General features: G+C 42.6%; 2 protein-coding genes across 4 annotated transcripts in view; one reads left to right on the forward strand and one right to left on the reverse strand.

Annotated features, from left to right (window-relative positions):
* The first annotated feature begins 891 nt into the window (after positions 1-891).
* On the forward strand, positions 892-8,165 carry nr1d2b (nuclear receptor subfamily 1, group D, member 2b). Of its 2 annotated transcripts, none has more exons than XM_079288095.1 (8): positions 892-1,353; positions 3,316-3,540; positions 3,694-3,782; positions 4,278-4,422; positions 4,796-5,499; positions 5,709-5,894; positions 5,996-6,206; positions 6,695-8,165. In XM_079288095.1, the coding sequence occupies exons 1-8, from the start codon at positions 1,335-1,337 to the stop codon at positions 6,913-6,915; spliced, it is 1,800 nt and encodes a 599-aa protein (XP_079144221.1). In that variant the 5' UTR covers positions 892-1,334; the 3' UTR covers positions 6,916-8,165. The 2 variants fall into 2 exon arrangements, with proteins under 2 accessions (XP_079144221.1, XP_079144222.1); XM_079288096.1 differs by having other exon boundaries at positions 6,719-8,165.
* A 2,607-nt stretch (positions 8,166-10,772) lies between these two features.
* Positions 10,773-26,591, reverse strand: part of thrb (thyroid hormone receptor beta) — a 69,383-nt gene continuing 53,564 nt past the window's right edge. The window contains exons 5-11 of one of the 2 annotated variants that reach the window (XM_079288098.1): positions 21,989-22,089; positions 21,745-21,892; positions 20,793-20,998; positions 19,683-19,709; positions 19,199-19,345; positions 18,502-18,760; positions 10,773-16,440 (exon numbers count right to left, since the gene is read on the reverse strand). In XM_079288098.1, the coding sequence (XP_079144224.1) occupies positions 16,199-16,440; positions 18,502-18,760; positions 19,199-19,345; positions 19,683-19,709; positions 20,793-20,998; positions 21,745-21,892; positions 21,989-22,089 (1,130 nt within the window). In that variant the 3' untranslated portion in view covers positions 10,773-16,198. Of the gene's footprint in view, positions 16,441-18,501; positions 18,761-19,198; positions 19,346-19,682; positions 19,770-20,792; positions 20,999-21,744; positions 21,893-21,988; positions 22,090-26,591 lie in introns of both variants that reach the window. The other variant, XM_079288097.1, reaches the window with a different exon arrangement.

Genomic DNA, 26,591 nt, shown 5'->3' on the forward strand with positions numbered 1-26,591 from the left:
GTGTTGCTTCATCACGTCTACTAAAAGTTGCACTTATGCATGTTTATTTTATACGTTGGGCTCTATTTCATACATTTTGTGCCAGCAGGTCAGGTGTAGCAGGACATCTGCAGGATTCTGCCACTAAAGAGTAAGATGGTGCTGTTTGTCAACAAAATGTCAATGATTAAGGAATTTCTTAATTGTGTGTGCTCTTACTATTTGTAGTTGCTGTGTATTTAAGTCCTTTCAGTGTCCTACAGGAGGATGGGACTCCCAGTGACCCCACCTGGACGTGTAAGCACACATCTTACATTGTTATGTGAACTGAATTAATTACCTGGGTCACACTGACAAAATATCCTGACCCCTTAGCTAAAATAGTGTCTCCCTGACCTACCGAGAGGAAGGGTCAGCTGATGCTACATCTTTGTGTGGAGCTCCGGCGAGGAGGGAAGCTTTTCCATGTTAACCCTCAGCTATGAAGCATTTTAGCCTCTTTTAGCCCTTTTTGTTTTCCAGCCCAAACCTCCGCTGTCATCAAATTTTAACAATAATTTTTATTTGCAGGGGGAAAAACGTTTTTGCATGATAAAAAAAGGCATTTTACCAGTAATTATATGAAGCAAATGAGACAAAACTTTTACTTGTGATTAGAAACATCTGTCCAATATTTCATCAGATATTCTTTTGTTTACCTTCGGCATCCTTTAATAAAAAGTACACATTTGGATACATATACAATAGTTCCACTATTTCTCTTCTTTTTTGTCTTACTTGCCAACTTGTCTTTGTTCACTGTGGCTGGTGAAAGTATGTCAGTGGGTTACGTTGACACCATTGCGGGGCTGTAAGGAGGGAGGAGCCGATGAACTAGGTCACATGGTTGCACACTCGACTCGAAACAGTCGCTGCAACAAACCCAGTCTTTCACACCGCTGAGTCCCGCCTGCACCGCAGCGTTTCTCCTGAACCATCGCTGAATGGAAAACGGTTTTATTTCTAGATACTTCTAGATTGCACTGAAAACAGCCGAGCAGCGTATCTCTCTCGCTCCTTCTCGCTCTCTTTTTGGTAGAATAAAGCGACTTCCGGCGTCGAGGACAAAAACATCTGCCTTTTTTAGCGTCATTGAAACCGGTCTTTGAAAACTTAACTGTTTCGGTTTTTTATGCGAGATTTATTTGGGGGTTGCAATCGTATCGCTCAGTCCTCGATCGTGTTTCAGGTGTTGTTAACAATAAATATTGTAGCGTCACAGCGACTTTTCAGTTGGTGAACACAAAAACAGAAACACGGCTTCAGCACTGAGGTAGCATCGGAGGCGGAAAGCCCCCCCAAAAACCTCAGAGGATATGGAGTCCACCAAAGCCGGTAAGTGTGCTTTAAACCTCCATTTGAGTGATGCTTACAGCTTGTTGCAGTGAGCTTTAATTTAGCTAATTACTGCCATTTATCTTCTGTGGAAGTGGCATAATGTGTTATATTTTGAACATCCAGCCGAGGCTCTTTAATGTGTTTAAGGTTGTGCTGGTGTGATAATATTAAACTGGGTTAGGGGTGCCAGCGGGTTGTTGTTATTACCCGAGAACACACACAGGGGCTTCAGCATCACTGCAGTCGTCTCCTCTCACATGGACCCATCCGTCTAGCCATGTGCACCTGTGTTTACGCACCACGTGCGTCGCCGCTCATTGGCCGAGCCGGTGCTGTGACGCGGTCGTTGTATAATTCCACCCGTCAAGATGGCGTGTGGTCTCGCCGCGGATACACGTGAGCCGTGTTCCGAGGCGGCTCACGGTGACCCAGTTTTCCCGGGGAAAATATGTACTTATGTACTACACGCGGGGCGTGTTTGAGAAAAAAAAAGAAGAAAAAAAAGCGTCGATGTTTATGGTGCATTCAGGGCCCATGGGATATACTATCTTTTTGTATATTATATCGTGTTATAAAGGAGCGTTTGGCTAAAAAATATGTCTAGAAATTACATCCAACTTAGTTTTCATGTGGTAACGTCTTATGGTTGTTGACACTGTTTATTCAGTGAATTTAAGAGTAATAATGTAAATGGGTATTGTTACATTCCGCGTACTAACCTAATTAAGTACTAAACCTGCATGTTTCTCATTGACGTGTACGTGTTGAAAGCTTAACATTTCCCACGGGACCTGAATGCAACATTTGTTTTCTTCAATTTTACAGTTTTGTCAGATTTGGACACAATAAATCAAACCAAAACGATACATTTTGGCGAGTTAATTCTCAATATAAAATTGACAATTTGTAATTTTGCGGTGTGGTACTACGTAATTATATACTTAGCATGGTTAATAACATGTTACATTTTGAGGAATTGAGCCTTTTTGAAATATGCTTTGATGCAATTCATGGTGTCTTGACAAAAGGCTTTATTCTGAATAATATGTCTGGAAGTTAAGCTTTCCTGTTTTGTCTGGTTTAGCACCGGAAGGTCATTCAAAATGCTCCATATTATCTAACGCACAGACTCATGATCAAATACATCTGTCTCGCTTTCTGCAAAAATAGTTTGTGGCACAGTCACAAAAAAAATCCCAGTCCACTTTTGTGCAAGTACTGAATTCATTTATGTTCAATTCATGTGATTTGGCACCAGACTATTTGTGATGGATCAGTGTGTGTGTGTGTGTGTGTGTGTGTGAGTGAGTGGCTGCAGGGAGGTGCCAGACTACCTATCACACACCCTGTTGCAGCTGACATTATGTAATGGCTGTTACCTAATCACTGAGAATGGCAGGGGGAAGAAATCAGGTCAGCTCATGTTGAGGCGACAGCGGTCTACTCTGCTCCTACTGGCTGAGGACTCTGTTGTCGTGTTATGATCTGCCCCTCATAATGTTAAGCTGGTTGATTCCACAGCAAAACTGGCCCGGAGCCGGTGATTGTTCCAGTCACTGTTCATTTCATTTGAGGGAAAGGAAACCGCAGGGAGTTGGCTTGAGTAGGCAATAATAAGACAACAATAAATCAAAGGATTAACACAGCCTTTGATAGATTGGTGCTAAAACCAGTCCCAAAAAAAAGACATTTTGTTGGAGTTTGTCGGATTGAGACAAAGTAAAGTACATTTAGTAGTTGATGAAGTAACCTAGTGCTCCGGAGGAATAAGGGGTCAGGCTTTAATGCACACTGCACTTGTTAGTCGATACATTTCTTGCAGGTTTGGGTCCGCACAGAATACAGATTTAGTATCACCAGCCTCATGTTTTAAAGGGGGGAAAATAAAGTTAAATTTGTGCATTTAAAAAAAGCAATCACAACATGACATCATGGCTCATTCTCTCTGTTGGTCACCAGGAGGCGTAATAGCCTACATCAGCTCGGCCAGCTCTGGCCCCGAGTCGTGCCACAGCGACTCCTCCAACGGCAGCTACCAGTCGTCCTCGCCGCCCCGCGGCTCCTCGGCCAACCGCCACCCGCCGAGTCAGCAGGCTGACCCCGCACTCGCACGGGCCGGCCCAAACCTTCCAGGGACCCAGAAAGGCGGACGCTCCACCTCCACTGCAAAATGTGGCATCACAAGTAAGACGGCCACCCACAATATAAGTGTTTAGGATTTTATTTATTGCATTGCGACTTGTAAAACATTATTTGAGGCGCTAACGCATGCAAAATCACTAGTTTGTTTTCCTCTTTCAGATTAACTATAAAGAAAAATGTTTTCGTATTAATCAGAAATCAACGGCCTGGTGCTGCTGTGTAAGGTTTGCGGCGACGTGGCCTCTGGTTTCCACTACGGCGTCCACGCCTGCGAGGGCTGCAAGGTGAGGGCGGTTCCCTCAAACAATCCTGACGCACACACACACACACACACACACACACACGCATGCATGCACACGCACAAGTTGCTGTGACTTTGGGCTGCATCTGAAGTGGGTCACTGCAGCAGGCGTAGCCATCTGCGCAGCTCCAACCAGAGACTCAGTGAAACTAGTTCACTCTCCCCATATTAATATCAGCTGCCCCTCATCCATCACGTTGCTGTGTGGCCTAGTTAACCGTGGGGAGCGGTGTACAGCGACAAACACACCGCAGTACACCTTGGAGGAGGAGCACACACACATTTCAGACTGAATGCGTTGGTTAGCCGATATTATCCAGCTTTAATGAAATTCTTAACTGCGAGGAATGCAAATAATAGTGTTATTGGACATGTGCGTGCTCACATTGTCCTACGTCAATCTAATCTCGACACGTCCACGGTTTCTCTCTGTGACGTGTGTCATCACAATGTGCTGTTTGTGTTCGTGGACACACAGGGCTTCTTCAGGAGGAGCATCCAGCAGAACATCCAGTACAAGAAGTGCCTTAAGAACGAGAGCTGCGCCATCATGCGGATCAACCGCAACCGCTGCCAGCAGTGCCGCTTCAAGAAATGCATGCTGGTTGGGATGTCCAGAGACTGTGAGTATCCGTGGAAGTGACTGTCTGACTCATTTTTCAATTCAATGTGGAGAAGAAAACAATAATGTACAGTAGCACAGCTCATTGTTCAGCCTTTCAAGAACAGGATCACGCACATACCGTTCTTGAATTAACATAGTTTGTACCGTTGATCCTTTTTCTCAGTAAAATCAACATTTTCATAACAACTATCAAACTCTGTCAGTGTATTTAAAGGGGTACTTAAACAAGTTGCACTGCCATAAATGAAGGGAATTGTACATAATTACTCATTAGAATATTTTTGACTCATTACGCTCTGACTAGTAGAAACTGTAGAACAGTAAAAGGTAAAGGTGAGTCCTCCTGAAATGATTCTCTCCTCACCGCTCAGCTGTGCGCTTCGGCCGAATCCCCAAGCGTGAGAAACAGCGCATGCTGCTGGAGATGCAGAGTGCCATGAACAACATGATGAACAACAGTCAGCTGCACAGCAGCCAGACGCTACCTATCATCGAACCTCTGCCGGCCAGTGCCACAGAAGCTACCTCAGAGGACGCCAGCCCCGCCCCCGCCACCTCTTCCTCCGCTACACCATGCTCCAGCCAATCAGAGTCCGGCTCCGACCCTGAACCCACCGTGGCCATGGACACCAGCTCCAGCTTGGCCTCGCCCGGCGCCTCCGACAGCGGGGAGGAGGAGGTGATCGGCTCAGTGACCAGGGCCCACCAGATGACGTTCATGTACAACCAGGAGCAGAGCAGCCTGGCTGCGGAGGCCCCGCCTCCTTCTGGCCCCCCGAAGAGCGGCTCAGCCAAAAACGCCACTAACCTCTGTACAGAGGAGCGTCCGGACGCCTGGAACCACCGCTACAACGTGGTCACGGTGGCAGCACAGGACCCCGCCTCCAGCCTCGGCCCCCAAGGTCAGGAGGGCGACACCACCAACCACTGCCCCTTCAGGCTGTCCAGGAGTGCCGCCGCCACCAGCCACTGTCCGGCCTACGCACATGGAGCTTTCGGCGCTCCGTCCTCAGAGGGCCACGCCAACGTGGCCTACAGCGGGCCCCTGTGGAGAGGAGGCAACAGAATGCATCTGGTAAGATACAAGGAGGCGAGCAGGGTTCAGGACTCTATTCGGTGTGCTTTGATTAAGGACTAAAAGTGTAGTGCAATACCATTTACAAGTCTATGGGAAGAAAAAAATACATTTTAATATCCTGTGAATCACATAGTCAGCCCAGTGATCTGAGCAATTGTTGGAAATCAGGGTGCAGCCTCCTAAAATGACCATGAATCTGCCCTCAGGTTTGTCCGATGAACACCTCTCCGTATGTGGACCCTCAGAAGTCTGGCCACGAGGTGTGGGAGGAGTTCTCCCACAGCTTCACCCCCGCCGTCAAGGAGGTGGTGGAGTTTGCCAAGAAGATCCCAGGCTTCAGAGACCTGTGCCAGCACGACCAGGTCAGCCTGCTGAAGGCGGGAACCTTCGAGGTAAGCCGCGTGCCACGGGTCGTTTAGTGTTCGTAAAAAGGCTGACGTTGTTGTGGCGTCAGTTCCACCGAGACCGACAGCGCTGTGTTTGTCTGCTGCAGGTGTTGGTGGTTCGCTTTGCTTCTCTCTTCGACGTGAAGGACCGCACCGTCACTTTTCTGGGTGGGCTGAAATACAGCGTGGACACTCTGAGGGCCATGGGGGCCGGGGACCTCCTCAACTCCATGTTTGACTTCAGTGAGAAGCTCATCAACCTGGGCCTCAGTGAAGAGGAGATGAGCCTCTTCACCGCCGTGGTGCTGGTCTCTGCAGGTGGGTTTGATGAAGAAGTCTGAAATTACATTTAGAACCAGCATGGTACACAAAGAATTTGCATAAATGGAGCTGGAGATGGAGCCAACCAGCTAGCTTAGCATAGCATAGCATAGCATATTAACTGGGAACAGGTAGCCTGGCTCTGACCGAGGGTAACACAATCGGTCTACCAGCACCTCTAGAACTCTCTAACAGTGTTTGGACAAATTGTATAACCTTTGGACAGAGCCGGGCTAGCTGGTTCTCCCTGCTTCCAGTCTTGATGCTAAGCTAAGCTAATTGACTGATGGCTGTAGATTCATAATTATTGGCGCAGTATGAGAGACGGGGAGAAATCGATCTCCTTATCCTACTGGGAATAAGCGCATTTCCCAAAATGTCTTTTTTAAGTGAATAAAGATGACAGATTACGATATCATTGTAACCCAAACTGTGTTTTTCTTGTGATCTTTAATCCCTTTTCCAAAATGCATGTCATCTCACAGCACATCACTGTCCGTTCTCCCCAGATCGCTCGGGCATCGAGAACGTGAACTCGGTGGAGGCGCTGCAGGAGACGCTGATCCGCGCTCTGCGAAGCCTCATCGCCAAGAACCACCCCAACGAGTCGGCCGTCTTCACCAAGCTGCTGCTCAAGCTGCCCGACCTGCGCTCGCTCAACAACATGCACTCTGAGGAGCTGCTGGCCTTCAAGGTCCATTCCTGAAGTTTCCTCCAGTACTTGACGCCCTGACGCGAACTGTTACGGCCTGTGACCGGACCTCCGCCTCACCTCCGCGCTTCTGTTCGTTCGGGCTACAAATAGAGCTAAAAGTCTGAGCTGACATTTAAAGGGGGAAGAAGACCATGACATGTTCTTGTACTGTAGGGCTGTAAATGCCTGTGTGATGGTAATGCATACATACAGACACACTGATCGATGTGTATGTTGCTTGTGTTTGTGTGTAGCGTTCTGTGTGTTTGCAGCTGTGCAAACATTAGAAGCACTTTTCTGTATAGGGTAGACTGGTATTTTTTGCATTCATAGTGCAATATGCGACTGCTTTTTGAGTTTAGCTGTATAGTGATGAGTCGAGATTCTTGTGTATACTTTCGGTGGCAAACATTAATTTGAATAGGCGCTGTGGTCGGTAAGAAAAAAAAAAAAAAAAAAGAAGGCAGAAGACTGTAAAGCTGCTAAAATTGAATCTGAATGAATTAGGGGAGCAAAAGAAGGCGTTGTCTTGCAGTTGATGATATGCTGTGTTTTTGTTGGTTGCGCCCATTTCTCTAAATTACTTCTTTTTTTTTTTGATTGAGACAAATCAAATGTATCGGTGTCCCTCTATTGCTTGCTGATGTTGAAATTGAGACGCACTGAACCGATGGATACATTTTCCCGTCTTCTAATTTTCTTTTTTAAAATTTTTTTGAAGAAAATAATTGTAAGAAGTGTTTCTGAGATCCCGCTGTCTGCTGTCCTGCGTGTCCCAAGTGGTGACTTTCCTACCTGCCAAGCAGTCGAGTCACACGAGATGCTGCTGTAGGACGCTGGGCGCAAGAGAAAACATCGTCACCAGCAGCTCCGGCGTGCTGGAATACACTTTCCTGTTTTACAAAACTGTACAGGCTTAAGCTGAGTGTAGTTAAACTGAATGGGTAGTACTATTCCACATCAAATGTGATTGTAATGTCACTGATTGTAATTTAAAAGAAGTAAGCTGAGTCGAGGTGACGGCTGAGTTGCTGATGTTCAGATGTTTTGCGACGCCATCTTTTTGTTCCCTGTTGATGACTTCAGGATGTCGGGCCTTTTACTATCCAGAGCTTCTGTCCTTGTGTTAACATTGCTGACATGTGCTTCTGTTCTCCTCTGTGAAAGGACTGCAGTATGCATAGGTTTCTATATAAATATACATACTATCATACATAGCTGTATAGATGAATATATCTATAAAAATAAATTTTATAAATGCAGTGTATGTTGTGAAGTGGTTATTGAATGCGTCTTGTTGTCATTAGGTTAAGCAAAATCAATTCATTATGTTTGAATTAAATATAGTTTAGTCTTAACATCTTGTTAATTAAACAAGTTTCTGTCTCTTTAGCCCCGACAGATCCACCTGCAGCTCCACCTTTACAAATGCCTTCCTGTGGCCAAGCGCTGTTTTAACCAGAACTTCATTTTAAATGTTTTTACCAAATGTGGCAAAGTCTAAAATAATTAATCCAAATGGGACTTTAGAAAGCTGTTAAGCCAGCAAAACTTCTTTCCAACACTTTACCATTAATACAGATTCTTAATACTGAAACATAAAGCAGATTATACACACATGACTTGGCAGCATGGACCTCCTGTCTGTCTGTCTCTCTCTATCATAGTCATTCAGGTCTTATCTTTAGAGCCCCCCCCCCTCCCATTTCAAAATAAAAGCTCCAGAGTGATTTCTAACTGGAATGCTTGTGATGAAGCCCGACATTTAACAGTATGTCGATAAAAGTAATGAAAAAAATCATACTGTAGCATGTTGAAAAACGTTATCGTATGGCATGTCGAAAAAAGATACCCACAGGTAAGTATCGAACCCAGACTGAATTTGGTTGTGGGGCAGCGACACTAACCACTAGACCACCTGTGTATCATGAAACATTCAGGGTGTCCTCATAATATACTGATTCATTGTTAAAGGATATCCTGAAAAAGTCATAGAAGAGTGTGTCGAAAAAACTCATGAAAAAATAGTCATAGTATATTAATTCGAAACAAAGACACCCACAGGTAAGTTTTGAACCCAGTTTATTTGGCAGCGAGGTAGCGACACTAACCACTACACCACCTATGCATCAGGGAAGCTCTAGTCATGAAACATTCAGCGTGTGTCCTCATAGCATGTTGATTAATTGTTATTTGTCTTATTCAGATGTAACAATAAAAAAGTAAGAGTGTGAAAAAAATGGCATGAAGAAGTGTGAAGAGTGTTGCATGTGATAAAAAAAGTCTGAAATGTCATGAAAAGGTTGTCAAAGAGGTCTCAACTGTTACAAAAGTACTCCAGGCTATGACACAAATGTGAGACCTCAGAGCCCTGAAGGTATGCTGTAGATCAGGCATGTCCAAAGTCCGGCCCGCGGGCCAATCACGGCCCGAGGTCAGATTTTATACGGCCCGCGCCTTCTGTCTTAAAATGCATTATTTATGGCCCGCCAGCACAGTCAAAACGGAATGAATAGATCATACAAATTCAACATGCAATTCCTATTTTTACCTCATGGTGGCAGCACCACTCTGTAACTGTCTGGCTGTTTGAAATTGGCTCTGACCCTTGAACTGTCATGGCTACGGCAAGTAAAAAAAGGAAAGTCGATAATGAGGGCCGCCGCTTCCAGGAGAGGTGGAGATCGCAATATTTTTTTCACCGAAAACCGAAACAACTGTGTTTCCCTAATTTGTCATGAGACTGTTGCCTTGTTTAAGGAATATAATGTAAAGAGACACTACGAGACCAAACGTGCTAATGCTACAACAAGCTATCAGAGAGCGTCCGTGCTAGAAAAGTGAAGCAACTCCAAGATAACTTGGCCACACAGCAGCGGTCCCTTTCACATGAAAACATCATCAAAGTAAGCTGCGGAGTGGCCGTGGTAATTGCTAAACATGACAAACCTTTTACGGAATGTGAGGTTATCAAAGACTGGGTTATGAAAATAGCAGAAAACATTTGCCCCGAGAAGAAGACAGAGTTTGCTAATGTTTGCCTGGCTCGTAACACTGAAGAGCTATCATCAGATACGAAGAGACAACTTGATTTTTTTCGTGAGCCTGTTTCATGTGTGTTGAATTTAAATGTTAGACAACTTTTCATCACCCTCACTAAGTCATATTTAAGATTGTCTTGAGGTGAGAATATTGATCGGTTCCTATGTAATTAGCTTTTAGATGGCTTGTTCTTTGTTATCTGACTTTCAAGATGTGAAAGAAAGGCAGAATAGTTGTTGAGATGTGTTCACACATGAATGCTTACATTTGGTTACATTGCTATTTGCTGTCATTGAAAATAAGATAAAATAACAATGTATGTATAGGCTACTTGTATTGTTTAAAATAATGTCAGCAGGGACTGTTGGCCCTTGGGCATTTTCACATTATCAAATTTGGCCCTCTTTGAAAAAAGTTTGGACACCCCTGATCTAGTATGTGGCCTACTTGTCTCATTAACTGGGAGATGTCCTGTTTCCTGGACTCAAATTAAAAACAAATTCATCAGAACCATGCCAATTTCCACTATCTGCTATTTTCTCACCACTTCTCACCGCACGCTGCAAAACATACACTAAACATAAACATACATTTAAAACATTAAAAAAATATATATATAAATTTTTTTTTTAAATAGTTTATAAAAAAATGAAGAACAAATTCCGAAACAACTACTGTCCTGGGATTAAAAGGGAAAATAACAAATTAAAGTCAAAAGCAAGTAAAGAGAGGGAAGATTATTGACTCAATTGCAACAAAAATAAAAGCACAACACCAAATTCTCTCAAAACCATCTTTATTCTCAATTCACATTCATTTGCATCGTCATCCTCCACGCTCACGACAAAGCACGATCCAGAGCTGGACAATCGCTCACCGGACAACGCTTCCGGTAAATGCCGAGTGCACGACAGCAAATTTGTGACAGAAATATTTTCTCCTCTTTCTGCTTTGCTGTCACACACACACACACACACACACACACACACACACCTTATCTCACTCCCTTTCTCTCCTCGACGGTTTTCCAGTACGTGTTGAACAGATGAGTTGAAGAAGAAGACACTCAAACACATAAGGAGAGAAATCTGTGCTGAAGGTGGATTGCTTTTTTTTTTTTTTTTTTGAGGATGGTTACACTTTGAACAAGAAGTTGACCTCACATGTGTTCAGCTTTTCCGCTTTGTACTGACTGACAGTGAACTCCAGCTAAAGTCTTTTTTTTTTTTCTTTTTTAAATAGTAGAACTAATGTTGCACTGATTCATGTGTTTATGATTCATAACGTCTTGCTAATAAGTCTTCTGCAGAGATGTGGAAATGGGTTTGAGATACTGTATTTCATTTTTTCAACGCTATGCAAAACAATGTTCATATTATGCCAACAACATCCGTAAAAAAAATCTGCAGTTTGAAAATATACATCCTTTTTCCTTTGTACTGTAAAATAGCTTTTCTATGGTGCAACGCTTGCTATTGTTTTGTAACTGAGTAACCTTAAGAGTAACAACTCGTGGGAGAGAAACCCGTGCACTGGCACCTCTTCAAAAACATCATCTGAACCAGCACGCAGCATCGACTACGTTTACACGCACCAACAGCTCTGTGCATATGACAATTCAAGTAACTATGGTTACGTGTGTGACATGTAAAACATATTCATACGGCCATTGCCTCAAATTTGTACATAACCTACAAAACAAACAATTGTTTCAAAAACTAAGTTGGGGTTGTAACACTTAATTTGTATTTTGATGGAATTTGGTAAAAAAAAAAAAAAAACTTTTATTATGCTGCACTAATAATCAACTTTATATGAATAAGGAGTCAAATGAATGTAATGTGAAGAGGTTGCTCGCAGTGACATCATGAATCATCACAAGCTCTTCAGCTCTACGGAGTATTTTAGGATCTTTCAGCTCATTTAGATTTTATGGCAAACAATGTTATTTTCATTCTGCCTCAATTGTGATTTACCGTTTACATGTCGGCCATATCACCTTGATAAGATCCTAATTTGTCAAACAAGTGTGCTTTTCGTGAGTTGTGAAGTGCTGCCACCATGTAGCCAACTGAAACTGATAAATGCTTTGAGGTTACTGTGAAGACATTTGGTTAATGTTGAGGTAAGGTTTTAGTTGCTTACTGCTAAAACATAACCTGGTTGAGGGAACATTTAATTCCGTAAAAAATAAATAATTCAGTTAAATCTTGAAGGCGACGTTATTCATTCGACTTCAATTTCATTTGAAGTGTCATGACGAAATAACCCTGCTGTAAGTTCTGGCTTATGACCCTGTTTAGACTGGACATTTTGACATCTTTGAAACTTACTTTTAGATTTTCTACAGAATGCGATGGATCTCATCTCTGTCAAGAATTCTGAAGTCGGACACGTGACTCACCTGGAAGTGCTTTGACTATGAGAAACGTGGGGCTGGCTGCACAGGCAGACGTTGAAACTGATTTAACAAAAATGTTTTAGACTGATGTCTTCGGTATCTTATCTTGACAATTTATTCAAAATCTCTTAATTTCATGCTCACTGCCCATAAAACGGAAGGGAGAGTTCTTGGTCCCGCTAGTCCTTTTGTCCATACTGGCCCTGGATCCATAGCTTCTCATTGTTCAGTCCACTGAAGGAAACTGCAAAAGATATTCCACAAACCTTGATTTGCAAAAGCTAAAGAAACGCTACAAAACATAAAACAAGGACGCCAACTGAATGCTAATGCTGCTCTGCTCCTGCAGGATGTGCAAATATCCAAATGTTTGCTAACACATGAGCCATTACAAAGTGTGTCAAGGTTGTGTGTCTGTAAGCTGGCTGTGGTGTTCTGCCCCTTAGTGGCAAAAAAAAGTCGATTAACGCAGCATTACAATGAATCCATTTTTTATTTTGTGCAAGTTGCTGAACTCTCATTGTGGCCCTTTACCTTTGCAGGAACCCAGACATGTTTCCAGAAACGTTAGGAACGTTCTCCTGAGGTAGTATGTATTGAAGGTCCAGTAGCTATCAAGGTGCAGTTGGTACGGATGCCGCTGCTCAAACACAAGCCTCCAAACTACCGCAGCACACGTACCGCTTTCATTCCGATCGAAAGCAAGCAAGCAATAGTTGTTGCTAGCATAGCATTGCGCTTAGAATGGGAATTTCTTTAAATCTTGTTCATGTTTAAAGTCATGCAGCCGAATTCCTGAGACTAGTCTTAACGTCTAAACATAAAAAAAAGAGGTAAGAGAGAGCAAGTTAACAATGTATTTCTCTAAGTCATGTCACAGAATATTAGAAAAGACAAGACGACAGCGTTGTCATCTCATTGCATTAAGACATTAAGTCACCAAATGTCACCAAAGTGACATTTCGGTCCTCATTTAGTTCCCCGAGTTCAGTTCCTGGGAGCATTTGGTTGAAAAAGGGCCATTCGACAACCCACGAAGAGAATTAAGCCCGACCTAACGCCACACATCAGTCTCAATGCAAGTTTGTGCAACCAGCCCCAGGTTGTGATAACCGACCAGATTTATTTCACGTTTTGTTCATCTCGTCACTGCTTGTGCCAACTGTCATTCATCCGTTATTTTAGTTCAATTCATCGATCAAGCAGAAACTAAATTGAGTCACGAATGGGACATCATTTTGATCATTGCTGTATTTTTTCTATCAGGACTACTCTGTTAATTGGTTCATCAATGGCACCAGGCGGGCTCAGTCACAGGGTTTCAATGGCTCCTGCCAACTACCCAGCATGCAGATGACCTATGAGGACTATGGACAGCAGTGGTGCATGTAAACGTGGCCAATGTTACTTTTCCAAACGGCCCCGGCTCAGCACGGCCCGGACAGAACAACCGGGCTGCCTATACCCCCCCCCCCCCCATCCTTTCTCTCCCTCTGATTGTCTGTGCATTTATTTAGAGACTGTACAGTTTTACGAGGTGTGTGTGTGTGTGTGTGTGTGTGTGTGTGAGGTCCGGGTCATTCAAACACTGCAGCAAGTCTATTGCTTTGATAAAAAGGCATCACTTCACAGAAAAGAGGGGAAAAAAAACAAAACAAAACAAACACACAAGCTGCTTTGAGGAGTAGTGTGAAGCTTGATAAAGCGAGACATACAGAGCAAACGTTTGTCACACTGCGAACAACAATATCAGAGAGGCTTTTAGAACAACAACAACAAAAAGAACATACCGGCTAAAATAAGAGCGGAAAGAGCGCTACGGTTCCACAATCTCACCACTTTTGTCAGTGTACCTTGCTGATGAAGAATCATACTGTTTTTTGGGGGCAACTTGGCCTCCAGATCCCACTGGTTGGTCACAGTGGTGGCGTCTGACCCACGTGTTATGCACATACATACATGTGCACGTGTACAGTAAACTGTATCCGTGCGTGTTAGTGTACAGTATCTGCATGCCATCATAAGAGGTTGGTATGCTGTTATACATATGTTCATTCCTGCATGTAAATAGTACAGTTCAATCAGCATTCTCCCCAACTCACCATAGCACCATGAGTGCCCCGTTTTCAGGGAGTTTTATTCATTGTGTGGAGACTAGTGAGGCAACACGGCCGAGATGAAACACAAACACCTCATACCGGTTGTGTTGTAGAAGCTGCAAACGTGAACTAAAACGCGAGTCAGAGGGACGACTGTGTGAGCGGCATGCACTAACTAGCATAACCAGCAGGGATTCAATATCGTTTACTTGATTTTGGCACAAAAACGAGTACTATACGATTGTCCTTTCTAGACATCAGTGTCTTTATGTGCTTTAGTTAGTCCTGACCAGCCTCTGGCAATGATGAACAGGCCGATGTTAATGCTCCCGCTGCGCTCCTTTCAATGTCGGAAGTCTGAATCACCAGCGGGTCGGCTAGAACTTACAAAGGCGGTGTGTTTCTATGGCCGTTTGAAAAAAATAAAGGCAAAAAACATTTACGAAAGCAAGATTTTCTTTGGCCCAGGTAGTTTCTTATTCATTTAAAAACGCAGCTACGACAGAGTATTAGGGCCACGGATCAACACTTCCACCGTTCCACTTATACAACTGCATTAGTTTAGGATGCAAGCAACTATTATTTTTGATTGTCGATGAATGCACAGATTCTTCTCCTTTAATAATCTTTTCGTGAATCAATCATCGTCTTGCAAAATATCCCCAGAAAATGCCAGACACAAAGGGTTAAGATGATGCTTATTTTGTCCAACCAATCCTCCAAAAATGTCATACATTTCCAAAATAAATGGAAGAAATGGGACCTCTCTTTCATTTCATGAATTGCTTTTTCTTCTTTTACATGGCGACTGTGTTGTAGTGCATCAGCTAAAGGAGTCTATGACATTTAGCAATGTTTGCTCATCTTCACAATTCAAAAGTCCATGTTTAGCTCCCTACAGAACAGGGCAGGATCATGCTCTTGTGGGTTTCGAACAGTGTTGTTGTGTAGTGTTAGAAGCGTCTGCTGCCACTTAGATGCGACATCAAATAATGTTATCTCAGAAAAGGTATTGTAGCAACATCTTACCCAGGTGTCTTTATCGACGCTCTGCCTAGAGTTGCTGTTCTGTTGCAAATTCAGATTTTTCAGACATTTCTGGAACGCCGCATTCCCACTTAACGTCGTGATGTGTGGCCACTTAGAGACTTACAAAGGCCTGTGAGCTGCTGTCCATTAGAGTGAGTGTTGCTGTCAATGGGTCAGGTCACAGTTCAGACACCCACCGTGTGGATGACTGACTATAATACAGCTAATATACCAACAAACGGGGTCCAATAAAGTCGAGTAGGTGGGAGAAAGGCCGACGGGTCTCTAACAATGACTTATTTTCTGAGCATTTCAACATAAAAGGAAAATACAACATTTTGAATGAGCAAGTGCTGATAAAATCACCATTATGCCAACTGTACAATCATCATAAAATATATATATATAATAAAATCCGAGGTGAGAGGCTATATCACAACAACAACAACACAAACCAAAATAAAATAACAAAATGCGATTCACATGTACCCGCACTGTAAGGAATGGTTCCTTCCAAGACTACACCAGAGAGCTCCTCCTAAGCTATGGAATGAAGTGACACTCAGTAGTGCTAATAGAAAGTTCATTGTGACGGGCCTCCGGCTGGTTCCTCCCGAGACCACCAGGGTGCCCAGGCGCTGACGTATGCACGCACATACATACACACACACACACACACACACGCAGGCACCCACGCACATACACACATACTAAAATCCATTGGTCAGTCCTCGAAGACCTCCAGGAAGAGAGGAGGGAATAGCTCGGTGGGACACTCCACTTTCATGTGAAGGAACCGGCTGGCATGGCAGGCGCCGATCATCCGCAGGTCCGTCACCTTCATCAGCAGCTTGGGCCAGAAATGCGCCACTTTGTGTTTGCGGTAGTTGATGTAATGTTCAAAGGCCAGCAGGAACTCTTCCTGGCAGCGTTCTATTCGCTCCACGCTACTCAGGCCCGAGCGATCTGATGACAAAGAGACGTTGACGTTGTCAGTTGGTGCGCTGCAGGATTTTAAAGCAGAGAGTATACGTGAGAATAGTCTCTGCGGAGATCTCGGAGCACAGTGGGTCAGAGTTGAACCGAGAGGCAAGTCTGTAAACTATAATGAATGCTTACAACACACAGTTTGAGGAATAATTTGACTCTTTGTTTCCTCTATCAAATGAATTGGACCATCGTGGAATTGTTTACAACCCGTCTGATTATCTGACGACGTGGCTTCCAGGGTTAAAGAATAATTGTGGCAACTTGGATCTTATTTGTCTGAGGTAAGACCACTATTGCAATCAGTGGTAATAACATGGTACGAAGGTAATTGGTTGGCTGAGAATGCAGCTACATTGCTCATCATGGTTCGTCAAACGGGGCAAGGAACACAAGGAGCCAGGTTCACACAGGATGGAAAAACAAACAAACAACAAAACAATACAATCCCCCCCCCCCCGCCAAACATTTAAAAGACAAAATGAAGGTTAATAGTAAATCAATCGCCCAAAAAGTCTGTTGTGAACATCCATCACTGTTTACAGACTGCCTTCAACACGTCCTGTTTCATGCACTTACCACAGATGTGCACGCTCAGCTTTCCTGTGCAATTACACGCAACGTCTCAGGTGCACTCACTTTCAGGTCGACCGCCAACCAAAGTGGTTGAGACAATCCGTTGGTTGCTTTACAACATGTCTGTTCGTGTGACTTTGCTGCTACCGTGTCACTGTCTTCCCACACATCAGCAATTGTGGCGATGAGTACAGTTACAACTGATAGAAATGATGGCCACCGCTAAAAACAAAACGAAGAGTCGCAAATTCTGATAAACCATAATTACATAATTATTCTTTGCGGAACGTCTCACCCGGTTTCATTCATATGAATGTCATCAATGATTGCAATCCTCTGATTCTTTCACAGCAGCTAAATAAATCCACAATATGCTTTTTGTGTAAACTTTGATGCACAAAATTGCACTGAAAGCATTACCAGTCTTTAGTATGTTGACCATTACAGCTGCTGCATCCAGTTCTTCTGCAGCGGAATAAAAAGTCACAAAATGTGTGACATGATTTGTACTTAGTTACGATACAGAATCAAGTACTTTGTGTTCTTAATCATGAATTCACTTGGTGGGTGAGTAATACTTGGGTACCTTGGTTGATCGGTAGATACTATCTCTATATACTCGATAATTTGATGCTATCCTGACATCACAGGTGCAGTTTGCATTGGTTGAGGTGGCTCACTGAACCCCCATGTGGCTGTTTTTGTAAATCTACATCCTAAACTTAAACTGGGCCTATGTCTGACATGAAATGGAACGATTCATTTTCTGCCATAAATGGCAAATAACTGTACTTTTTCAACCCCAAAAACAATGTAAACTTAAAAAATACTAATTATAGCTCCAAGTATAAACTTTCAATCCAAATTGATTGCTTCCAGCCATTTAGCCTTGTAAATTGTATTGATTAATGGTTACAGTAAGTGTGCAAGAAGCGAAGACAGATGGGCCAGTTTACCCCATGTCATCATGTCTACATGTACAACACACACACACACACACACACACACACACACACACACACACACACACACAGCAGTATTGATCTTCAATGAGATGCAGAGCGTCACACAGAGAAATGGTGGTGGAGTCTGAAACCAAGCCAGCTTGACAAAGCTCCTCAGAATGATTATGGTGATGAATTGATTGAACTGTGGTTTTGGTATGGATTTAATGTAAAAAAAAAAAAAGCGGTTCACGCAATCTGTGCAGGAGGGAATAAAGCATTACTCAGGAAAGAAGACGGATTTTGAAACAGCAGGAGAAGTGAAGCTTTGTGATTGTTTTTCCTTTTGTGTGTGCAATCCTATAATAAACTACTGCTTCACTGGTTCCTAAAATGCACCGTTTCTTTCTGTCATCATGGCTTTGCTTTGTAAAGTTCTGTAAAAAATACGTCAAAAGGCTGGAATGAGGCAGAACTAATTGGTGCATGTGCAACAATAATCCAGACGTCAGCTGCTTACCAGATGAAAGCAGGATGACGGCCTGTAGAAGGGCAACCTCCGAGTCATCCAAGTTGAAGGAGGACAGCGACACGCCAAGGTCAAAGATGGCATCCGATACTACGCCCAGTCCTCCGTTCTTAAGCTGACCCCTCGTCACTGCCATCTCGCCGTTGAGCGTGAGGGTCTCGCTCTCGGGATCATAGCGGACAGCAGCTCGCAGTGACATGATCTCCATGCAGCAGCCTTTTAACAGGACGATCTGGTCTTCACAAGGCAGCTGACGATGAGGAGGAAGAGATATGTAAAGGAGAAGAATATGGAGAATCTAGTGATGGGTGTGCACTTTAAAAACAGCAGAAAATTCAGGCTGAAATACCGTTCAATTAAGCTGTACGTACGTCACTGATTAAGACCTTACGTACGTACGCTATAAGTGAGCACAAATATTTTATGCTCTGCCCTAAAAAGTGCAAAACATTTGTTATAAAATGATTATTTTGAGGCCCGATGATACTTGACATTTTATAGGAAATACACATTTTTTAAATCTCATGTTATTGATTCCCAAAATACCTTAGAAAAGCCAATACTGGCCAAGGACGTTGTTGGCTTTACTGTAAATCCACCGTATAGCGTGCCAACAGCTCGACCGCGCATTATGAACTCTTCCTGCTTCATCTACATGAAACTTTATCAAATAAGCTGCTGCACTTACGTCACAAAACATTGGCAGTTTTTTGGCAAAGTCCACCACTCGGGTTATGGCAGGGGTGATAATTTTTGTAAACTGACTGAAGGCTTCTATGTCCACTTTGTTTCCTTCAGGTGTATTGACCATGGACGCGTGACCAATATCCTCGGGCTAAAACAACAAAGAGAGACGGTCAGCGTCTTAACAGCATGATGAAACAAAACCGCACGTAGAAACATTTATACGATTGAGAACAGCATTGATCTTAGCATTACGTCGAAACAAAGACGACGAGTGTAAAGTCAGATACGACAACTTGAAAGTGAGTCGAGTGGTTTGATTTAGTTTACAATATTTTGCCTGACCAATACCATGTAAAGATGTGAATGGGGACGCATCACTACAGCGATGTCACACTCGTATATCCAATGCACATAATTCAATGTCTTATGCACGTAAACATGTTGAAAGGCAGTATATTCATTTCAATAAATACTTGTGTCCGTACCTTAGTGTCCTTCACCCCCGCTGCACTCTGGTCAGAAGTATAGAATAAATTACATGTTATTTCATTAAGAAGCATAGCTTCCTCGACCTGTTGGATAATCAACAGGAATTGTGAAGTTTCAATGAAGAACCCGAGTCGAGCCAACTAAAAAGAAAACACGTTAAAAACTGACAGATGAAAGAGTGTGCAGATAGAGAACAGTGTGAAGGCAGAAATCCAAGATGGGTTTCTATGGCAAGATTCAGGCTCAGGACCACGACTTCAGAAGCACTCGACTACACCGAAATTCATTCTTAATAATGGACGACTCGCGTGTATGACTTCAATCAACCGAACTTTTAAAAAACATTTCCAAATGTTTTTTTTATATTTATCGAAAGGCATCGTCAACACTACTTCACAGTAGAGTTTGGGTAAACAACAACAAGCTAACGTGATGAAAGTGCAATATTTGCGTGAATAAAGCGACTTATCCGGAGGTCCGTACTTCTCTCAAAATGCAATAACATTTCGCAAATTCCTCGTCACACGAGATCCTTGTATAAAAACCCCTTCACAAAAAACTGCAACTACACCAAAAACATTTCAATTCAATGATACGCTTTAACGAGTGCCCTTTCTGATCGTGCCATAGAAACCCAGATAAAGTCAACAGTCAATCTGGAGAGCAATAAGACTTTACAGAAAGGAAAAGAGACAATTAGTCAAAAAAGGGTGAGGTCTGAAATCAAAAGCTACAAACAGAAAGAGAGAAAAATGAAACGGCACAAAAAAAGCAAGTCGTTAGTCGTTGCGATTAAGGATCATTGCTTCGTAAGACGCAAAGAGAGAGACGATAAGATGCTCCATTATAAATTAGCGCTGCTGCGTTGAGGAACGCACTTTTTCTCCATCGTCCAGCTAATTCTCCCCACTCTACAAGGAGATACAAAAAAACACACGGACATATTAACACGGGGAACAGTGGCTGTGGTGGAAGTGGAGGAGACAGGGGGGGGTCTGTGAAGGGTGGGAGGGGGAGGTCAGGGGAGAGGGGTGGTTTGGATAAGGCAGGGTAATCAACACAATGAAGGCTGTGGTGAGGAGGGAGGGAGGAGGAGGGTGTCTCACCAGAAATTTCCGCTTCTGCCTCCAGTGGTTACCCTGCGCGTTCGTGGCCATATGGGCGTCAGTCACCATCCGGATGAGGTCCCACTCCTCCTGGGTGGGCTCCTGTCGGTCCAACACAGTCTTCTGCCGCTCCTCCTTCAGACGACGCTCCCGGTTCTCCTCGATTAGCTTCCGCTTGGCTCGCCTTTTGCCGTCGTCCAACACCACTGGGGGGGGAAAGACAATTAGAGTGGACGGGAATCAGGAGGAGGAGGAGTGGATGGGGAAAAAGCACGGAATGATGTATTTGTGATGTAGTTGAAAATACAGGGCAATGTTGCTTAGATTAAAATCCCTAAACAGGCAGAGATTAACTAACAAACGCTAGAAAATGACATTCAACATGGCGCTCTTTAAGAGTAGTCATTAATAATCAGTGAGTGTAGTCTGGTTGCCTTCATTTAATTTCCCAAGGGTTCCAATGATATTCCAAAAGTTGTTATGGTAAAGAAAGTGGCAGAATGCCCATAGAAACTGCTGAAACCACTACTTTACACTAGGGCTGCAACTATTACTATTCGTATCATTCATTCATTTGCCAATTAATCTCTAAATTGACCAGTTAATGATTTTGTCGATAAAATGTCAGAAAATAGTGATAATAGCCAAGCACAGTTTCCCCTCTCCCTGATGTATCTGGATAACAGCTCAAAGATGAGCAGTTCACTGTCACACATACCAGAGAAAAGCATTGTTCGACAAGCTGGAGCCAGCGAATATTCAAAAGAAACGATTCATCTAAATAAAATTGAAACAATGTTGTTTTTTGGGGGCCAAATTCTGACCAAAAAAAAAAAAAACCACGATGGCAAATTCTCTCTGTGGTCTCCGGCCCAGTTGATACATTAAACACATCAACAGAAACAAACAAACAGAACAAGACGCAGACAACATGAAGACATCTCGGACTTACAGTCGGTGGCCATTCCCACAACGATGCACTTCTTGAAGCGACATTCCTGGCACTGGTTTCTGGTCACTTTGTCGATGACGCATTTCCCCTCGTTCTTACACGCGTAGGACGGGTTGAGATTCTTCTGGATCGTCCGCCTGAAGAAACCCTGTAGAGCAGACAGGCACATGCTCAGAAATGCCTTGAAAACAAACAACTAAATCCTCAGAATTAGCCGCAAACAATCAAGAGTCGCTCGTGTTACCTTGCAACCTTCGCAGGTAATGCAGCGATAGTGATAGCCCGTGGCTTTGTCCCCGCACACTACACATAGCTCATCCTTGTCTAGGTAACTTGGAATGTACCCTGGAGAGAAGAGCAAATGGTTAATATCAGACTATCTCGGGGGAGAAAAACATTTCAAATGTATTTTCTTCCAACTTGTTTTGCTTCCTTCTTCCTTTTTTTCCTTTTCTTGTAAGAAAAAGTGAAATGAAATTACACAAATAAATGTGGTTCAAATAAAAGGCTAAAAAGCGAATCTACACAGTGTATCAACTGTTCCTCTGTTTCCATATGGAACATGCAGGTGCGTAATAATGTGGTTTCGAAAGGTCACACATGAAGATTTAAAAGTAGGCCGACCCTTGTAAGTCCATCCGACACCTTACATGTGATTAGCACAGATTTCCTTAGACAGCACTGTCCAATCAACCGAGTTAACACCTCGTCCAGTTTTAAGAGTCGGCCTTTGGCCTAATGAGATCAATGCTTTGACGTCTGGCAGACTCAATGACCGGAGACAAATTGATCAATATCCTTTTTGGGGTTTGCTAAGAATCTCGCATCAGCCTTCTGTTGCCTCACCATGAATCAATAAGGAACCCCGCCCGCCTCAGATGCACCGAGTCCCGCTCAAAGACTTGCCGCCCCATGATGCCTTAAGTCTTGGATTTGCGCTCGTCAGACTTAATTTGAAAAAACAAAAACCCGAGACATCATTTATTCATTGATCAAGGACGGGTTAGCACTAATTACCAAAAATATTCTTTATGTCCCAAAAAAAAAACCATATTCTTTACGCACAATCCAGAGCGACAACCACAAAAGAAAAGAATTTCATTCGTCGATTTTAAATCGTGTACCAAAAATGTGAACAATCCCAATCCGGACGTCGTACCTTTCTGGTGCACCTCCTGCATCCACTGCAGGTGTGAGAAATCAGATTTGATCTCAGGGAAATATTCAGGCTGATGGTGGAAATGACTAAGAGGGATCTCCATGCTGCAAAACTCGCTCTTAAATACAGGAGAGCCACCCGCGTATGAGCAAGAGTAGTGGTGGCTGGGCGGCCAAGCCTGTTGGTCAATGCAAGGTGGATGGTGCAGAGGCTGGGGCTCACAGTGTCCGTACCCGGGTCCCTCGCCCGAGTACATGCAGTGTTCCCCACCGCCCTGCACCGCGTAGCCTCCCATCCCCGAGTGAGGCATCTCATACATGTCTGGTATGCAGTAATTCATCGTAGAGAGAGCCACAGCAGAGCACCATAAAAAGTTATGGGGGAACTCTTCGTTCTCCAAGAAGAAAAATCTTAGCAGGTTATTAAAAAATTTAAATCTGGTCCAAAAAAAATTACAATTACAAGTTTCCTGGTCTGGATGAAAAAAAACTTCACAGAGGTTGACGCTGTGTTGACACCGAATCCACAGACTACACCTCGCAACTGCCCCACCCACCACCACACGGCCAAATTGGGAAGCAGAGCTTTACGACGACGTAGAGCTCTAATCTTACACTCCACAAATCCTCAATGTGTCACAGACAGAGGCATTGTCACAGATTAAGACCTTGCAGGTTGCACCTACAGCTAATAACACGACTGGAAGACAACTTAGTTAAAAAGCCTTTTCAAGAGGGTTCTCATATCTGTATACAGTGTTAGTTCTCCTTAATACAATACCTTGCTGAACCATTTAAGCATGAACTTTTAACCCCTCACTTATCCTATGGGTATTTTGTAGGTCAGTGACATACAGTATAATTACTCCAACCAAGATGTTAAGAAGTTTTATGTTTACACACCCTGAGTTTTAACCACTGACACAAACATTCCTTTGGCCCCCATCGTACGGCTAATGGCCAGAATGCAAATAAGAAACACTCGTTACAGTATTTTCATGCATGAATCACTGAGAATAAATAACCATCAATAACATTAATTAAAATAATTACAATAAAAACCAACTGTATTTAGATTTATGGGCAAATCAAATCAGGGAAAAAGCTATAATTTCGTTTTCTGATAATGTTCGTAAGATGCAAATAATGAAATCTAAATGTATGTGCTGTAATTAATTCAGTTATTTTGAATAAGACAAAAACAACGCCAACAAAAATGAATGTTAGGTCTTATATTCTTGAAATAAATTGAGGTATTGAGCCATCAGATTTTGTAGTTTTTAATCCTAAAATCTTTAAAAAAAATAAAGTCTGATATTGTTGTTCATTTGCATCTGTTCTAAGCGCTCATGGCCAATCAAAGACGGGCGTAATGTTAATGTCAGTGAAGCCGTTGCAATATGTGCAGTGAAAAGCAGGGTGACACTCTGGAGGCTGTGCTAAAAAGAGCACGCAAACAATGATTACAATATACGAGAGTCAGCTCATTTCAACTTAAATAAGAACAAATGTCTAAAATGAACTGAATTCTGACTTATTTTATATTTTTTGGAGACGTTGCTTAAGATTTACTGAAAAAAATGCTGCAATATATGGTGTTCAAACAAACAAACAGGAACTGGCACTAGAATCAAATTATTAATCAAGAACACTGAAGTGTTTTACTTATAAATTAAAACTGTTAAAACTTGTTTTAATAATTACTCTATTATGGGAATTGTGATACAATACGGAAACACTTCGCCCACGAGTACTAGTAATACGAAATACCACAAATAAACAAAACAGTCAAAATGAATGAATCTTTGAACATAGTTGTATGAAGTGGATAACCAGGCAAAAATGAATGAATCAACGGCCACTTTATAAAAACCTGCCTGAAGAAAAGGGCTTATCATGGGATTACCGACTCTATTCATGATATAAGTGGGACTTTGTGACAAGTTCATGTGAGCAACATGCAGCAGCTGGTAAGAGACGGGCCCGATGAGGCAAATCTGACACCAGTTTAACTTTTTGATGAGGTGATGTCCTCACCGTGGACTAATCTTGTTTGGAGTTTCGACTCTCAACCGCACGTTAAGCGTCCATCAGACAGAGTGTTACGCCCGTCAATACTTCAACAATCTGTTGTCTGAGCGAACAGTATTAAAGTCTACACCTGTTCGATTTTATGCTTCACAACACCTCAATGTTTCTCATATATATATATATATATATATATATATATATATATATATATATATATATATATATATATATATATATATATATATATGCCCTTATTAAAAACAATGATTTAGTTTTGAACGAAGGTATTGAACAAGATATTTATGAATAAAGAAATTGAGTAAATTAATTTTTGCAATTATCTAAATGATTAATTTATACGCTTTAATCTTTTGTTCACAGCTACCATTAAATACATCGTGTGATTGGAAGCTCTGGAAAAAAAAGAAGCTGATTGAAGATTACTTTGTATTTTTTCATATCCATTCACAGTCTGTATTTTCAGTCACAAACGCATCACTTTTAGTAGATACAAACGAACACACGAATACATTTGAGTCTTTTCAAAATAGCACAATCTACGATACATTTTAAACAATAAAGATATTTCTCTACTTACCCCGATTGCCTTTTTGTTAGTTAGTTGTATCTTTTTCTCTTCAACCTTGCTGTCGTAAACATTTGTTGGAATAGGACGTGCACGACAATATTTCACACTTCCTGTGTAAAGTTATGCTGAGTAAGTATAAATACAAACAGCTTGGCTCCAGGTATTCCTGACAAACGGTAGAGGTAAACAACAGGCCGGCCTTTTTTAGATAACTTAAAGACTTCTACTTTACGATCATCTTTTCCTCGTCTGGATAACAGGGACATCGTTTCCCTCCGGATGGCACCTGCAGCCGGATTTTGCACAGATATATGCCCTCCCGGATTGATTACTTTAGGCCAGGGAGTTCAAAGCAGGTGCTGTGTAATTATTGGATGTGGGGAATCTCTTTTTACCCCGGGCCCTCAATTGACATGATGTGCTTTGCCAGACGTCCCCGGCTACTCTGCGTTACCTGAAAAGGACTCATTAGTTGTTCAACCTTTCTCCTTAAAGTTTGGGGTAAGCTCAGGGGAACAATAAAGCTGATTCTGAAGGCTTCCATCGCCGAAGGTTCAAGGTTGAGAGGATTATCCCGCACCTTGGAATGAAGTGCAAGAATCTATTTTAGATACTGCTCTTCTTTTGAACTAAATTCATTTAAAAAAATAATCCAGAACATGTCCTGTAATTTCTGTTCTGAAAGTTTTCTAGCGTGTAAACAACTATGGACTCCTTCTTCTACGAGTAACTGTGGCTGTTGTCGTGAGCAATTCATCAGCGCTGCTTTCGTTCCCCACGTTGACCTCATTTAAGAAGTCTGCAGTGCTGAGATAGCGATGTAATGAGTGAATCATCACAGCAGAGATTTCTGGAGGCAAACATCATTGAACAAGATTTCTCCTGAGACGCACAGAATTCAATTCCAACTCAAACGCCACAACAAAGCTGCCGAAAAGCACTCTACTTCTGTTTGAACTGCGCTGATTGTCTCAGTAAAAAAGGTCTTTTATGCTGCAGAAATTCTAAAGCACCTTTTATGAATACCAATTAGTCGACTCTAAATTCAGGACAGTTGGATTACACAGCT

Source organism: Melanostigma gelatinosum (genome assembly GCF_949748355.1).
Source record: "Melanostigma gelatinosum genome assembly, chromosome: 17".
NCBI classification, from domain to species: domain Eukaryota; kingdom Metazoa; phylum Chordata; class Actinopteri; order Perciformes; family Zoarcidae; genus Melanostigma; species Melanostigma gelatinosum.

Bases quoted from the DNA above. Each gene is read 5' to 3' on its own strand.
- nr1d2b (XM_079288095.1), top strand. The intron at 3,541-3,693 runs GTAAGACGGCCA...CGTATTAATCAG, and splicing joins TGCAAAATGTGGCATCACAA to AAATCAACGGCCTGGTGCTG. The intron at 4,423-4,795 runs GTGAGTATCCGT...CTCACCGCTCAG, and splicing joins GGTTGGGATGTCCAGAGACT to CTGTGCGCTTCGGCCGAATC.